General features: G+C 49.9%; 8 protein-coding genes across 8 annotated transcripts; 2 read left to right on the top strand and 6 right to left on the bottom strand.

Moving 5' to 3' along the window:
- Nucleotides 1-484: 484 nt before the first annotated feature.
- On the top strand, nucleotides 485-1,006 carry Pdw03_7856 (uncharacterized protein; the record flags this gene model as incomplete). Its single annotated transcript, XM_014677513.1, has 1 exon — nucleotides 485-1,006. One exon carries the CDS (start codon nucleotides 485-487, stop codon nucleotides 1,004-1,006), a length of 522 nt encoding a protein of 173 aa, XP_014532999.1.
- Nucleotides 1,007-1,583: 577 nt separating this feature from the next.
- Nucleotides 1,584-2,307, bottom strand: Pdw03_7855 (uncharacterized protein; the record flags this gene model as incomplete). Its single annotated transcript, XM_066101781.1, has 2 exons — nucleotides 1,584-2,195; nucleotides 2,269-2,307. The coding sequence occupies 2 exons, from the start codon at nucleotides 2,305-2,307 to the stop codon at nucleotides 1,584-1,586; spliced, it is 651 nt and encodes a 216-aa protein (XP_065956864.1).
- Nucleotides 2,308-2,653: 346 nt separating this feature from the next.
- Nucleotides 2,654-3,523, bottom strand: Pdw03_7854 (Ketose-bisphosphate aldolase, class-II; the record flags this gene model as incomplete). The annotated part of the gene is made up of 1 exon (XM_014677512.1): nucleotides 2,654-3,523. One exon carries the CDS (start codon nucleotides 3,521-3,523, stop codon nucleotides 2,654-2,656), a length of 870 nt encoding a protein of 289 aa, XP_014532998.1.
- An 870-nt stretch (nucleotides 3,524-4,393) lies between these two features.
- On the top strand, nucleotides 4,394-5,827 carry Pdw03_7853 (Oxidoreductase; the record flags this gene model as incomplete). Its single annotated transcript, XM_014677511.1, has 3 exons — nucleotides 4,394-4,649; nucleotides 4,716-5,209; nucleotides 5,270-5,827. 3 exons carry the CDS (start codon nucleotides 4,394-4,396, stop codon nucleotides 5,825-5,827), a joined length of 1,308 nt encoding a protein of 435 aa, XP_014532997.1.
- Nucleotides 5,828-6,247: 420 nt separating this feature from the next.
- Nucleotides 6,248-6,700, bottom strand: Pdw03_7852 (Regulator of G protein signaling superfamily; the record flags this gene model as incomplete). Its single annotated transcript, XM_066101780.1, has 2 exons — nucleotides 6,248-6,573; nucleotides 6,697-6,700. 2 exons carry the CDS (start codon nucleotides 6,698-6,700, stop codon nucleotides 6,248-6,250), a joined length of 330 nt encoding a protein of 109 aa, XP_065956863.1.
- A 426-nt stretch (nucleotides 6,701-7,126) lies between these two features.
- On the bottom strand, nucleotides 7,127-9,274 carry Pdw03_7851 (Carbamoyl phosphate synthetase, large subunit, ATP-binding; the record flags this gene model as incomplete). Its single annotated transcript, XM_014677510.2, has 1 exon — nucleotides 7,127-9,274. The coding sequence occupies one exon, from the start codon at nucleotides 9,272-9,274 to the stop codon at nucleotides 7,127-7,129; it is 2,148 nt and encodes a 715-aa protein (XP_014532996.2).
- Nucleotides 9,275-11,679: 2,405 nt separating this feature from the next.
- On the bottom strand, nucleotides 11,680-12,237 carry Pdw03_7850 (LPS-induced tumor necrosis factor alpha factor; the record flags this gene model as incomplete). The annotated part of the gene is made up of 2 exons (XM_014677509.2): nucleotides 11,680-12,146; nucleotides 12,201-12,237. 2 exons carry the CDS (start codon nucleotides 12,235-12,237, stop codon nucleotides 11,680-11,682), a joined length of 504 nt encoding a protein of 167 aa, XP_014532995.2.
- Nucleotides 12,238-13,503: 1,266 nt separating this feature from the next.
- Nucleotides 13,504-14,080, bottom strand: Pdw03_7849 (uncharacterized protein; the record flags this gene model as incomplete). The annotated part of the gene is made up of 2 exons (XM_014677508.1): nucleotides 13,504-13,541; nucleotides 13,651-14,080. The coding sequence occupies 2 exons, from the start codon at nucleotides 14,078-14,080 to the stop codon at nucleotides 13,504-13,506; spliced, it is 468 nt and encodes a 155-aa protein (XP_014532994.1).
- Nucleotides 14,081-14,258: the final 178 nt, after the last annotated feature.

Below are 14,258 nucleotides of genomic sequence, written 5' to 3'. Positions count from 1 at the left end.
TCCGGACTGTTGCTCCGGACTGTTAGAATTATGTACTCTTGACTTTCCATTAGGAAGGATCTGAAAGACGCTTTTTGTATATTACAATATCACATTACCTCCTATTTCAGCCGTCAAGTTTGCCCGCTTGCGCGACGTCGATCGTTGGGTTTGCCCTTCAGTATCTGACAAGCTTTTCTTTCCTGCGCAGGTCCCTAGGCGATCATTCCACAGGAGCCGAGCATACGTAGCACATGGGACCTTTTACAAACACCCGATAGGCCCAGGCTCCCTGCTATGTGGTCGTTGCCCCAGCGATGTTGATCCTTATATGAACGCGAGGCATGGAAGATGGAAATGATTTAACCACAACAGTCCATCCAGAGCCCTGCATCGCCTACATAAGCGTCACTGTAACCCTTCGTCGAATCGCCAGCCAGTCCTTCATTTGCTTCTCTGACCATCTACCCTCATTTATTCCAAAGACCAAGGCGACAACACAAAAATGCACGTCTCATACATCTCCCTAGCGGTCTTCGCGATCGGCTCCATCGCCGCGCCCGCCGCTCCCGTAGCTCCTGCTACCCTTCAGCCTAGCAATGGCATCGGAAAGGCCGCTGGCGGCTTCCCTTTCAACCCAACCGGCTCTTCTAGTATCGAGGACAGCGACGATGGATTCGACGACTTCCCCTCCGCCATCGATGCTATGCATCAGGCTTTGGCTGAGAAGCAACAGTCCGCTGAGGCCGCTCAGCACTCCTCGACTACCCACCCCGTGGTGGCCAAGCCCACTTTTGTCCACGGAGTTGCAAACTTCCCAGCTCCTGCCATCTCTCAGGCCCCAAGTCTCTCCCACCCAACCCCTGTCTCCTCGCAGGTTCCTGTCATTTCTAAGGCTGCCCCTACCGCCATTCCCACTCCTAGCGAACCTGCTACCCCTGGCCCCCTTCGCAAGCTTGCCGGGGGGCTTCCCATTGTTGGAGGTCTCGTTCACGGTCCCCTGGCTGGCCTCGGTCTCCGTCGTTGAGACTTGTGCCCGCCTGATGTGATGTTGGTGCGGTGTGGATTGTTACATTACGTATCAAATATTGATCATGATCCCTTTCGCTCTTTTTTTTCCCCCTATCTCTGACCATCCTTCATGTATCCAATAACTTGAATTTATACAATGTGTTTTGGCGTTTTTCATGCGTGCGTTCATCATCTAGGACAAAATCATATATTTCTTCTTCCCAAGACATCAAAAATGAAACACCTCAACCTTAGTACCTAACCCAATTGTCCTGAGCGGCCGTGGAGTTAATACACATGGCGTAGTAACCGCGATGACTGTCAGGGCTTACCCAAATGCCATGATCGGTGGTGCTGGTCTGCAGTTCGCCGCTGCCTATTCATCTCCAGCCCCATCTGCCAAGCGATCACAGCATTCCACGTTTTTCTTCCTCGCGTGGCTGATAATTGAAAAATGGGTGTGTGTTATTTATCGAGACACAGCCCATATTAAAACCGACCACAGCCTTTTAAAAGACCTCAGCCGAGGTCCAGGCTATCCGCAACCCCTTCGTCGATACTTTAACCGCCTCAGGTATTCCGTTCGAGGCTACCTACACTGTGTTTGCTTCATGCAAAGAACACTGTAATCCTATTTGGGAACCACTCGTGCCAGCCTCGCGTTCTTTCCAGAATGCGCCTTCTAGCGTTCCATTACTGCACAGCACTGGCGGGGTGATTCCACCATTCTCCGTGATATACGTCTCATATCTTGTTTGAAGGTCTTGCGCTTTCGCGAAAACCCTATCCGCCACTAATCTGACCGCGGCACAATACGTCTCAGCAATCTGCGAACAATATTCGTAAGTCACAGGCTCGCAAACTGTTACCCTAAGGATCTTCTTGCAATACGCTTTACGGCATGCGTTCCTGAGGCCTCCGCAGAAGTTGCCGTTGCATCCATCGACACTGGCGCCAATCGTGTAGTAGCAGCGGTCGTGCTCGTCGCAGACGCCCCTGAAGTTTGCACTTCCCCAACTGTCGCGTACCTGGGCCGGGTTGTCGCCCCAGCTTGAGCAGCCATCGGTGCGTTTAGCAAGGCCGCCACCTGCTTTGGGGAATTGGCCTCCGCAGGTAATGTCGGTACCGGCTACGACGCCGTTCTGCAAGCTGCATATGGCCGCTAGGAGCCCGAGGATGATGGAATGGACAGGCAACTTAATAGTCTTTTTTAAAGGTTATTTAGATCTGTGTGAACAGTTGTAGCCGCGTATTCAACTTCCTGGTGTTGTATCTTACGACCAATATGTCAGATGGGGATGGCCAGCCGAGGGTCATGTCTGTTCTTGGAGAGGGAATAAAGTTCAATTAATAGCGCTTCGTGTATAGCGCGACTTGTGCTATCAATCGATAGAATAGTAACAATGTGTCGTGATTCAGGTATGCCCCTAACCCTAATGGGAGATGGGGCGTCTTCACATCGAAATCTTCTAGCGATTGATGAGCTTGAGCGTGGGGCTTCCACTATCAATTGGCCATCCCATTCACCTGGTTTTAGTCCGGTTTGGAAACTTGGGAATTTTAGTAGAGACTGAATTGGAGAATGATATCCCATGGGTCAAGATCGTAAGCTTTCCCATACTCAATTGCGCGAGGCAGTTAGGGCAAGCCTGGGATACAATCCCTAATTCTTTCCCGGGTATCTCCCCCCAGATCCCAACCGATCAATGCATCCCTCCACAGCCTTCTGCATAGCATTGGTCGCCTCCTCCAAGAGCGTCGTCAAAGGTACTTTCCCAGCCATCTCCGCCTGCACCCTCACATACTCATTATTCAACACCTTGTTAATATTAATCTTGCTAACCCCACAACCAATACACTCCTTAAAGATCTCCTCAGTAAACGGATCCGCCCCATGAAGCACAAGCCTCACCTCCCGACCAACAGCCTCATTAATCGATCTCAAACGCTCATACTCCAACTGAATACCTCTCGGTCCATACTCTCCATGAACATTCCCGAACGCAGGCGCAAGCCAATCAATCCCCGTATCCACAAACTCCCTACTCTCCTCCGGCGTCGTAAGTAATCCCTCCAGATCGGCCGTATCAGCAACGCCATCCTCGCCCCCCTCAATCCGACCAGGCTCTGCCTCCGTCGCGATCCCCCGCGCATGGCAGTACTCCACCAGCTCGCGCGTCAGAGAAAGGTTCTCTGCTTTCTCGTAGTGGGACATGTCAACCATGATACTGTCGAACCCACCCAGGTCCGCCGCGTACCGGATTATCTCGGGTGTTTGCGCGTGGTCCATGTGCACGGTTATCGGCACGGAGGCTTTGCGTGCGGCTTCGGCGGCTGCGTGGACGAGGAGTCCGTCGGCGTAATGGACCGCCCAGGGGAAGAGGAGGATCATGGCTGCGGAACGTTTAACTTCTGCGGCGCGGACGGTTGCTAGAATGCCTTCCATATTGTAGCAACACATTGCCGGGATACCGTAGTGGTTTTCGGAGGCATGATCTAGGATGCGCAGGGCGCGGTTTTCTTGGAGGGTCATTTTGGGTTTCGGTGGGGGGTGGGGGTGGGGGGTGAGAGCGAAAGGCTTGTTTCGGGTGAAAGGAGGGGTTCATGGATTTGACGTTCTATACAGACCGGAGTGTAGTGTTATATGTAGTCGGAGTCGTATGTTGAGTCGCTACACGTCCGAGTGTCGGAGTTATTCCGCGTCTACGTCACTTGGAGCTATTCGCCAGGGCCAAGGGAATTAATTCACTTTGGGGTTAGCTCTAAAAGAGTGATAGAAATACCTTTCATTTGTAGCAGATTAATTTACAGTAATTGTCCAGAAATTTGAGCAAATTGAGTTGATTGTTGATGCTCACCTTGGAATGAGGCAACACTGTGGGCTCTTCTGCACCTTTTACGCTCGCTGACATAGAGAGTAGACAAATCAATGTTTCTGGTTAATTTTATTGGAGATGTTGAACAGAAATTTCAAATTTTCTATCAAAGAATGCGACGGCTCCCTTAATTAGCCATTCAAATAGTGCAAAAGTGATGTATGGCCTAGGATATCGGCCAGCTTCCGAACTCATGCCGAGGATCACTTCCAACAGAACAGCCAGAGCTACCAGACTGATCAAACGAATCAGACTCACCAGATTCACTAGACTCGCTTCTACTGGCCTAGAATCAGGAACCACCAACTTCTAAAAATCGGACCGTGGCAAGGCCATCAACTTCGGCCCTCGGACTTGCGCCGAACCATCCTGCATTTCCCCAAACATCTTCCCCTCATTAAAACCCCCACGCCGACCGAGTCCGTATAATTTATCTTATACATCAATATTTGACAGTTCGCCAGGAACTGTTCTCCCGAGACCAGTCTAGTCAATAAGATACCATCGATAAATTTTTAAAAGCAGCAATGTCAACCCCCGCAATCGGCTTCGTCGGCCTCGGCGCTATGGGCTTCGGAATGGCCACACATCTCGTGAAAGAGGGCTACCCAGTACACGGCTTCGACGTATTCCCAGCCTCAGTAGAGCGCTTCAAGACTGCGGGCGGAATCCCCGCATCGTCCCTGCGGGAGTCAGCAAAGGGAAAGGATTTCTATGTTTGTATGGTAGCCTCAGCGCCGCAAGTGCAGAGTGTGCTTTTTGGGGATGGTGGCATTGTCGGAGGTAAGCAAACCAAAACATCGTAATAGTACAAATGGAAGCAAGACCTCACTCATGCAATCCAACCAGCCCTCCCCCAAAACGCAACCCTCCTCCTCTGCTCCACCGTCCCAGCATCATACGCCCAATCCGTCGCTGCAGAGCTTGTCTCCGTCGGTAGAAGCGATATAGCCTTCATTGACGCACCCGTGTCAGGTGGTGCGCTTCGCGCCGCAGCGGGCACGCTGTCAATTATGGCCGGTGCGCCGGATGCCGCATTAGAGAAAGGCCGGTTCCTGCTACAGGAGATGTCGGATGTTAAGAAGCTGTACCTTGTCCCCGGCGGGATTGGCGCAGGTAGTAATATGAAGATGGTGCACCAAGTACTGGCGGGTATTCATATTCTGGGTGCTGGTGAGGCCCAGGGCTTTGCAGCGCGACTGGGCTTAGATGCAGTGAAGACATCCGAGGCGATCAAGTCTAGTCCCGCTTGGACTTGGATGCATGAGAATCGGTTGCAGCGGATGTTGGAGGAGGATTGGCATCCGGGTGCCAGCGCTTTGACCATTATTCTTAAGGATGTGGTAGGGATGCTTGTGGGTTCGGGTTTGTGACTGAGGTTGGCTAATTGAGTTTCCGATCAGGGGATAATCACGACCTCTGCGCGCCAAAGTCAATTCCCGACGCCACTTTGCTCTACTGCTGAGCAGGTTTACTTGTCGGCTTTGTTGCAGGGATATGGACCCGTTGATGACTCGTCTATGGTGCGGCAGTACTTTGCTGAGCCGATTCTGAAGGTCTCTTCTACTCAGTCGGAGGAGACGGCGGAGGCGTTGCAGCTGGTGTTGGATCTGATGGAGGTAACTAACCTGGTTGCCGCTGCGGAGGCGATTTCCTTTGCACGCTATCTTAAGGTCGATCTGAAGCAGTTTTATACTCTTGTCAGTGATGCTGCTGGTGCTAGTCGGCAATTTATGACGAAGGGGTTGGAAATGATTGAGGGGCTTGGACAGGGTGCGGATGGGGACTCTGAGACTCTTGATGAGGCTACTTCTCGTTTAGAGAAGGCTGTACAAAAGGCGCGCGATCTGCATTGTCCTTTGCATCTTGGCAATGCTGCCTTGAGTGTGTTGTATATGGCTAAGAAGTATGGGTTGGGAGTTGAGCGAAGTGCCAGTATGGTGAAGGCTTTTGAGACTTAGTGTAATTGCAAAGAATGAGTGACGACTTATGAAAGGTCATGATTTTTTAGTTTATTTCATTTACAGCCAAACCCCATATTGAAGCTGTAACTGATTCCTTTTTCGTGCCACAAGCGTAGCCAGCGATGGACTTTTACCAGATCCCATTCTAGCTTGTTGCCCTACTGGGCAGAAAGCTAGGTCTCTTCTAGTCTGAAAAAAAATTATACTTGAAAACATCATCAATAGGAAACACACAGTGTGTGGGTATCCATGAGAACTAACTAGTATGTGTGTGGCCCAGGAGACTCCTTGCAAAGATAGGGGTACCTCAAAGCCAGAAAGAAAAAAAACACAAAAAAGAAAGACATTAGGCCTAACAAAACGACCTAAATCTTAAAGCGACTTGAACTCATTTCGCATGCCGCAAACAGTAAACGGTTAAACCTCGATTCCGGGCTTCATAGTGTCGATCGAACCAAGCGAAATGCTGTGCTCCTTAATAAACTTAGGCCAGATATTCGTAAGCACAAGGTACTTAACTCTAGCCTCAGCAGCATCAAAGATTGGAGCCTCAAACCCCACAGGAATATCACCCCAGCACTGCACGCGGTCCTTAATCGACCCCACCATCCCAGCCGGCATAGTCTTCCTAGAGTTCACAGAATCCGGCGACGGGTGATCAAAAGCGAACTTGTCAAAAGGACTAGTGGGATCACAATCACGTTCCTCGCCGTACGAAAGACGCGTCGGTTTCCCAAAAACGTCTTCCAGCTTTCGCAGCGTATTGAATCCGCCCTTGACGCTACTGAATTTCTCCAAAAAAAGTGTTCCGTGAAGAGTCGATCGTAGCCCTAAAAGGTAAACCTCTATATTCTGAGGTTACTTACACATTGTGTATGAGTGTCAATCTTTTTGCACTTCCTCTCTTCGTTAATTCCCGCAGATTCCAGCATATTTCAGACGCAGTCTTGTGCGTACTTCAAATTTAGAGATCTTCTTTACTATCGGCGCCTTGTCCCAGGATCAGATGGGGACGCAAGATATTAGCCCAGTCGTGGAGTTAGTTCAAAAGCAGCCAGGATGTGGCAGTATCAAATCGAGGTTAGCATTTAAAAGCCCCTTAAAATAGACTATCGCTTGGCACAACCAAGTGCGATCAAATTTGAGTCCATTCTATTCTCGCTCTCGCTAAGACGAAGAGAACGGGGGGGGGGGGGGGGGGGGAGAGAATAGCCTACTCTCTGCCTGAGTATACAAAAGAGATGTTAACGAGAGGAGAAAGAAAATGCTATCCAAAAGAATATCCCGTATGGCACATCACTCAATATGTGAGGGCTCAAAAAGTCCCAAGGCCTTCGCTTCCTCCTCGGAGTTCGCCAGCAAATACCCAGAATACTTAATATCAAATCCAGGAACAAGCAGAACATCCTTCAGGCCCTTCTTCACAACCTCCTCCTCCGAACCTGCATACATATACCCGTAATACGTGTACTGCCCCGCCTCGGGGATGGCCTTCGGACAACAATCCTTATCGTGTTCAGGCTCCTTCAATCCCATCTGAAAAGCCTCCAACTCACAATAAGCCTCAACATAACCATTATAAGTCCCCCCATAGTAGTCACCACATTCCCCAGGAACAGGTTCTGCATCACAGAGACCCATACGTCCAACCGCCTCTAGGGAGACCGCACACATAAACCCAGTGTACCGATGAAGCATGCGCTCCGGCATCGTAAAAAGCCCATCCTTGCAACACCCCCATGGATGCATGATATCAGTGAGACCCATTGCCCGGGCGTGCTGCAGATTATCCGCCCGCAACAGCCCGTAGAATTTTCCATCCTCGCCAGGGATCCGGCGGATATCCTCCAGCCAACGATTTTCTGCGTGCACCTCTGACGGGGCATGCATCACTCCATAGTAAAGGTGGAAGTCGGCGCGTCGCTCTGCGCAGCATCCTCGCACGTGAATTGGATCAAGTAGGCCCTGGCGGTTTGCGTCGTCTTCAGAATGTGCGAGCATGAACCCTTCCCACTCACCGGAGTAACTACCGTACGGCCGGATCTCGCGCAGACCTCGTTGGTAAGCGGACTTTTGGTCAGCGAACATGCTGCCCATGTAGATATGCTTCTGGGGCTGGGGCCGGGGCTGGGGCTGGAGATCTAGGGTTGGTGGAGCCTGTTGGCTCTTGGGGGATGTGCAGGTGTGGGGGGAGACAGGGATGCTGGCGTTAGCGGTAGCTTCAGCGGTGGAATCTTTTGCTTGCCACATTCTTTCAAGGGTCTCTGTGTCCCAGAGATGGGTTTCCTCTTCGATGCCCAGCTCATGGTCACGCTCACGCCGGTCGTCTTGGTCCTTCTTTAGAAGTGCGATGTCTAGGAGCTTGGAGATGGTTACCTGTTGGGCTTCCTTTTCGTTGTTTTCCTCGATGCGCTTCAGGATGGTCGCTTCAATACGCTGCTGCACAAGGTCAATGTCAAGAGCGGGCTCGGCACAAGAGTGATGATCAACTTCAGGGTTATCAACTGGGTCTGTAGGAGGCTTGTCCTCCAGAGCAACATGGGGGTCATCTACGTCAGCATGGTCAAAGTTCTCTTCCATGGTGGAGGCTCCAGCATCCGGCTGCTTGTGGTCAGTGTTCATCTCCCGCTGTTGTTGACGCTTCTCGAGATATTCTTCAATTCTCAGCTTAATTGCATTATACCTAATCAACGAAGATCCGCAGAGCGAAGAGCCAGAACTTTCTGTGTCGCAGCTGCTTGCCTCACTGGGGGATGTACATACAGCGCCCTCGGCGTCTAGCGATTCAATCTCAACACTGTCCTTCTCAGACCCACTGTTGACGAAATGATCTGGACTGGTCCGATCGATTGTAGGCACAAAAGAGTCACGATCTCCAGCTGTTTCCTGTAAACCGAGACTAGTGCGAGCAACCTTTAACGCCGTTGCACACGACATTTTGGGACACGCCAGGTTTCTGCAATCTGACTCCGATTCGTCGGCAACAGCACGCAAGCAATTCTGACCATTGTCACTGTGGCCAGCATCGCCCGCGTCCCCATTGCTCGAATCACCAACGGCAGCACCCAAGAAGACCTGGCCATTGTCGCTGTGGTCAGTACTACCTGTGTCCCTGTCGTTGTGGGTAGAATCACTCACCATGCGTGCCTTAACTTCAATGATCTGGTTAGCATCCAGGCCCTCAATTTTCCGGTAGGAAGTGGAGGTTTGGGTCTGATGATTTCCGTGGGAGAAAAGGTTCTCGACCCACTCCCTCTCGCACTGTACGCACATGCTGGGCTGGGTGGAGAGGAGAAGGTCGTGAGAGGATTTGATCCGAGTGCAGGATACGCTGCGCTCTGGACCGGCTAGGCGGAGCTTGTTGGTGTACTCTTGGCAGCTAATCATGCTCCAGTTGGAAATGTGTCCGCAGCTGGGATAGTGGTGGTAGGTGTGTCCACACATTCTCTAGAAACAGAGAAATGAAACAGATGAATTAGAAAGCAAAGAGAATATCGCAGAGGATATGAGATGGGATGAGATATGATGAGATGAATGTTCTGCTGTCATCTGAGGTCTACGCGAGGATCGGGCTTTATATATCCCTTCATCTGGAGGTTGAGGGAGTCTCCAATAGGCAAGTATAAAGCCGAGTCGATGAACAAAGGGAAGTGATCCTACAAAGATAGGGTTTAGGGCGTTGTCTTGGTTTCATGACGACACTCTTTGTTCCTGTCTGTGAACAATTATCTGCAGAACAAATTCTCAAGGATCTTTGGCCTATTAGACGTGATGTTCCAATCTTCATTGTGTCCACTTGGGCGACAATAACCATTGTATCCGACTCAGATGACTCAAATTGTAAGACATAGCATTTTAATCTTCTGATGGAATGGTTTTCGACGGGTTCCTTTACCCCGATCTGATGAAGGTCAAAACCAGATGGCGCAGAGAGAAAGATGCTCTAATGCCCAAGACGTTCTTGTCAATGATGTGTTAGGCCTTGCTGCCTGAGGCAAATGGAGTTTCTGCTCCCAGATGTTCTTCTTCCTCTCTTCCCCCCTCTTTCCCATTTATCTTTCTCCATTTCCTACATATTTATAACTCGTCATCACTTCATCTTTCTACCAGTATGTACACTGTCACAACCTTGATTTTCTAAGGCTACACTGTTGGCCGCACGGCCACTGATGGTGAACTGATGTGCGGAGATTTGAAGTGATTAGCTATGTCCAACTGAACTGAAAAGTCTGGCCATGGTCTTAGCCCCCTATTTGCGACAATACGGAACTACATGATAGCGCCTTGGCGATGAATTTTGATCGGTGCCAGCTTCTGGAATAGGAGCTCCTTCGAGATACCCTTCATTCATGGCTCAGAAGTAACGCACGGGAGACATTACGATCACAGTCAGGCAGACTTCGAGTGACAAATATGTCTCCAAGCTGGCCGGCCACCAGGAGTCACTCACCTTTCTCTAAACCGCTGTTGGCTAGACGAAAAGCACGCCCGCACTTACCTTTCGCAACTTTCAACCCACTTTTACTATGTCAGAGGTTGTAGACCTGTCAAATGAACGCTAAGTTGGTTCCAGGTCCAACTGCGCTCAACAATGGCTCTCCGCCGTGAGGCAGTTCGTCGCGACGGACTGATGCGGACATCGGAAGCGTTAAATAAAGATAGGGAGAAACTAGTGCCAACTTTGAGACTGAAATCATTCAAAGCATCTGGAAAAACAACGAGAAGAGTGCAAAGGCTGCCTGCAGAAGGAAGCTGCTTTGAATCCTACCTCATTGAGACTCCTGATTAGCTGGAAGAATGTTCCAAATGCCCCTAGAGAAACAAGACTGAGGTTTGCTCTACAAACACCCCCGGATCAGAGCCCACAATAAGACTCGGAGATGTAGAATACACAGCCATCCTGCCCTTGTGCTTCATTCATATGTCTGTTCGCCAGATCGAACATGGGAATCAAAATCTCGTGAGCAGCAGCATCATCATCCTTCCGTTTTCCTGGCTAACTTCGATTGTACTAACTCCGAACAGACGTGCCGAATTCATGAAGATACAAGGCTACCACATCCAATATGGAGATTCAGCCACCCATGAAGCCGATCTGGTGCCACAACGTTTCGTGGGCCCTTCATCTAGGGAACATGGCTGTGAGCTCGGAACGATAGAACGAGGACATTGGAGACCGATTTTGAAACTTGAATGCTCTCTACACGCAAGCGCTTGGCTAGGTCATTGCTGAATCATTCTTTAAGAAGAACAAGCCAACTTGGAACCACACCACTACAACGTACCCCGATCAGGTGACAATTTCAAACAAAGAATCAAGTAAGATTAAACATTCCTGACCGACCACGACAAGTTCCAATAGCCCAGAGTACTGATGTGATGACCACAGCTACCTGGGACTTGTCGTTTTCCGAAAGATGCACGTAAAGGGATTCCCTATCGAATACGAGGTTGGCTTTGCGTATCACTTGTTCTTACGTCTACCACATCTGCCAGTTGACACGATTTTCAAATAAATTCAGGTCGTTATGGAACGCCCAACTCAAGCTTCCACCAATGACGTCAAACGTAAAGTGGTATCAAGAGCCCCCCAAAAAAGACAAGACGAGCGAATTAAACAGACCCTCACTTCCTCGCCCCAGTCTGCAAAACATTCACACGCCCACTTTTATGCCATCTTGCAAGCTTAGTACCACACTTCCCACAAGAATGCTCAGCATCCTTCAGCGAGGACATCAAGTAAGGGATACAGCCGAGACAGAAACACATGCAAAGAATAGCAGCCCAGCCACTATACCAACGAGTCAACCACCAAATGCACTTTTCCACGGACGAAAAAAAACCCCAACTTACTGCGTAGTTCCACCATTAACAAACTCAACACTAGTCATCTCCCGCTTTCCACAAACAGGACAATCAACCGGACACGGCGCAGACTGGACACAGTGCAGCGGTACGACCGTAGCATATCCACTAGGATGACCAGAAGGCGCATAGAACTGCTGCGGGCAGCCCTGGAGGTGTGCTTGTGTCTGAGAGTACGGGGACAGGGCCTGGTCTTGGTATGCCTTCTCGGGTAGAGCAGAGATTGGTGTCAACGCGTCGTGGGCCTGTGTTTGGCCAAGTGAGTCAGGCTGGTCTGGGTATTGTTTTTCTGGGGGGCCATGTATTGTGGGTGGGGTGTGGCTGGAGTACAGGGTGGATATGAGGGACTGGCCGGCTGGTAAATAGGTTTTGGAACAGGGGCTCACAGGGCCTTTGTGTTGATGCTCTGCGGAGACGACCTCTGGTGCTTCGCTGAAGATTGAGGCTGGTCCTAATCGTTTAGTTATTGGGTGCTGTATGGGAATGTGAGGGGTGGATGGCGTACTGGGTGTTGGCTCTGGGTGTTTGGTGTGTTCTGCCATTCTTGCTGTTGTCAGGCTGGGGAATTGAGAAGAGGTGGTCTGGGTTGGGATGCGAGATGTTTCAAATGTGTAATGGAGAGGACAATGGGTTTAAGTGAGATCTGATAGACCTTGCAGATTTTACGATAAATAATCACAATTGAGCGACAGGATCGTCAAGAGCTGACGAGTAAGATGTGATTCATAGTGGATATCTGGGAATTCCATGCGTGCACTGTCTTGGACGGGCTTGAGGAATGCTGAGTCCAAGCCCCAATTTTTGTTCTTTAGAGCAAGGCTCAATGTGCTTCTTCGGTATATGTGCATAGAGGACTCTACAGTATTAGAGTAAAAATGCTATGTTGATCGAGGTCTATTTTCGCATCCTGTACGGACAAGACCTGGGACCAACACAGAGATCGGCTACGGACATTGCAAGCGCCCTTGGCCGGAATGCGAAGTGATTTGCGACCAATTTCCATTTATACCAGGTCCCTACAGAAAGGGAAAGATGATCATATACCTTGCATTGTACATAAAGTTAGAGACCACGCAGAATTCCTAAACAGTACAGTGCAAATCACATACATCAAAATGCAAGCGTGGTATATCGCAGCGCATTATCCTTATAATGTCCCTTTGTCTTCAACACTCCGACCCCGATCGAAATCAAAATTCTACCGCTCGTGAGGGTTCGGGGTATTTCCCAAATGCTGTTTGGAATCTGTATCAGGATACGTCTTGGTCACGCTTAGCACGGCCTGAAGTACTCCGTAGGCCAAGCTCGCCTTGGGCCTGCTTTGTTAGGCCCGTCGACCCGCGTGTCGACTTATATAGGGAGTCGGCTAGTAGTCGGACTACGGTGGTTTGGTGGCAGGGTGGTTGGCTCCCTGCCGGTTGTAGAGGAATGGTGTTGGGCCTTGGAATCAGCAATGTGACTAGACATGATGTGCTGAGTGACATCCGGGTTATTGAGGGGCTCATCTGCCCCCTCTTGAGAATCTTGGGTCCGATTTTAGCTTGGGCAATCATTTCATATGAGACATGTGTGTTTTGTAGAAAACAAAGTAAAGAGACCGAGTTAGACATAATTTCGAGGAATTGTCACGGGATAGAGAAGAAAGTGGGAATGGGATCAGATCCATGTTTTTGGCCTTCAAGGTAACCTCTAAAGTAGTTCTCGAAATGAAGGATCTTAGAACTTCGCCTATTTACTATGTGTGGACTTTGGTTGGCACATACTGGAGATTCGGAATTCGAGATACAAAAAAAAATAGCTACTTGGTGTCACTGGGAGTATAGATGGAAGACGAGAGCAAATACACCTGGTTTAATCATTAGCAATGGAACAAATTAAGAAAAGAAAAGAAGCCCATGGGCGAGAAAGGCTGCACAATTGAACGCCATCAGTCATGTCTAGAGGCAGCGGCTCACTAGAGAGCAAGAGAGTATTCGGACGAATATCATCCAAGTCCGAAGACACATAAAAGTCAACGCTCGCCTCCGCCTCTGGCTTCATCTCATCCGCTTCAAGGTCCGCAATGGCCTGCATCAAAGGGGCCATAATGCGATCGCGGCACAGACGCTCAAACTGAGCCAGGAAGTGGTCCGTCGGCCGATTACGGACAGTGCGACAGTTCGGACATGTCCGTGCCATCTCCTCGCCTAGGACAAAGATAGCCTTCAGCAGCTTCGCCAGCTTGTGGAGGACTGGAAGGATATCGGAACGGAGACCGTCTCCCAGACTCAGGAATCGAACCTCCTCGTATAGACAGGACTTGAAGCAGGCGCATGCGGTAAGGAATCGCTTCTCGTAGTTCATTTTGTCGACCTCCTCTGTGGCAGGGTATCGATTCGAAACCATGTTGGTAGATTATGGAAGGATAGCCCGAAAACAGGAAATTTCCATCTACTTGTGCATTTTCGGTTGTGGTTGACTGGGTTTGGTAGACAAATGCTTCGTTAAAATCAACAAAGAACCATACGTGCTGTCTTTTTCTAATCCTTTGTCAAATCATTGGACAAGGAGACAAAGATGGGCA

This window comes from Penicillium digitatum, chromosome 3 (assembly GCF_016767815.1).
Source record: "Penicillium digitatum chromosome 3, complete sequence".
Classification (NCBI taxonomy): Eukaryota; Fungi; Ascomycota; class Eurotiomycetes; order Eurotiales; family Aspergillaceae; genus Penicillium; species Penicillium digitatum.
Note: the sequence above shows the minus strand (reverse complement) of the source record. Positions and strands in the feature narration are given on the sequence as shown.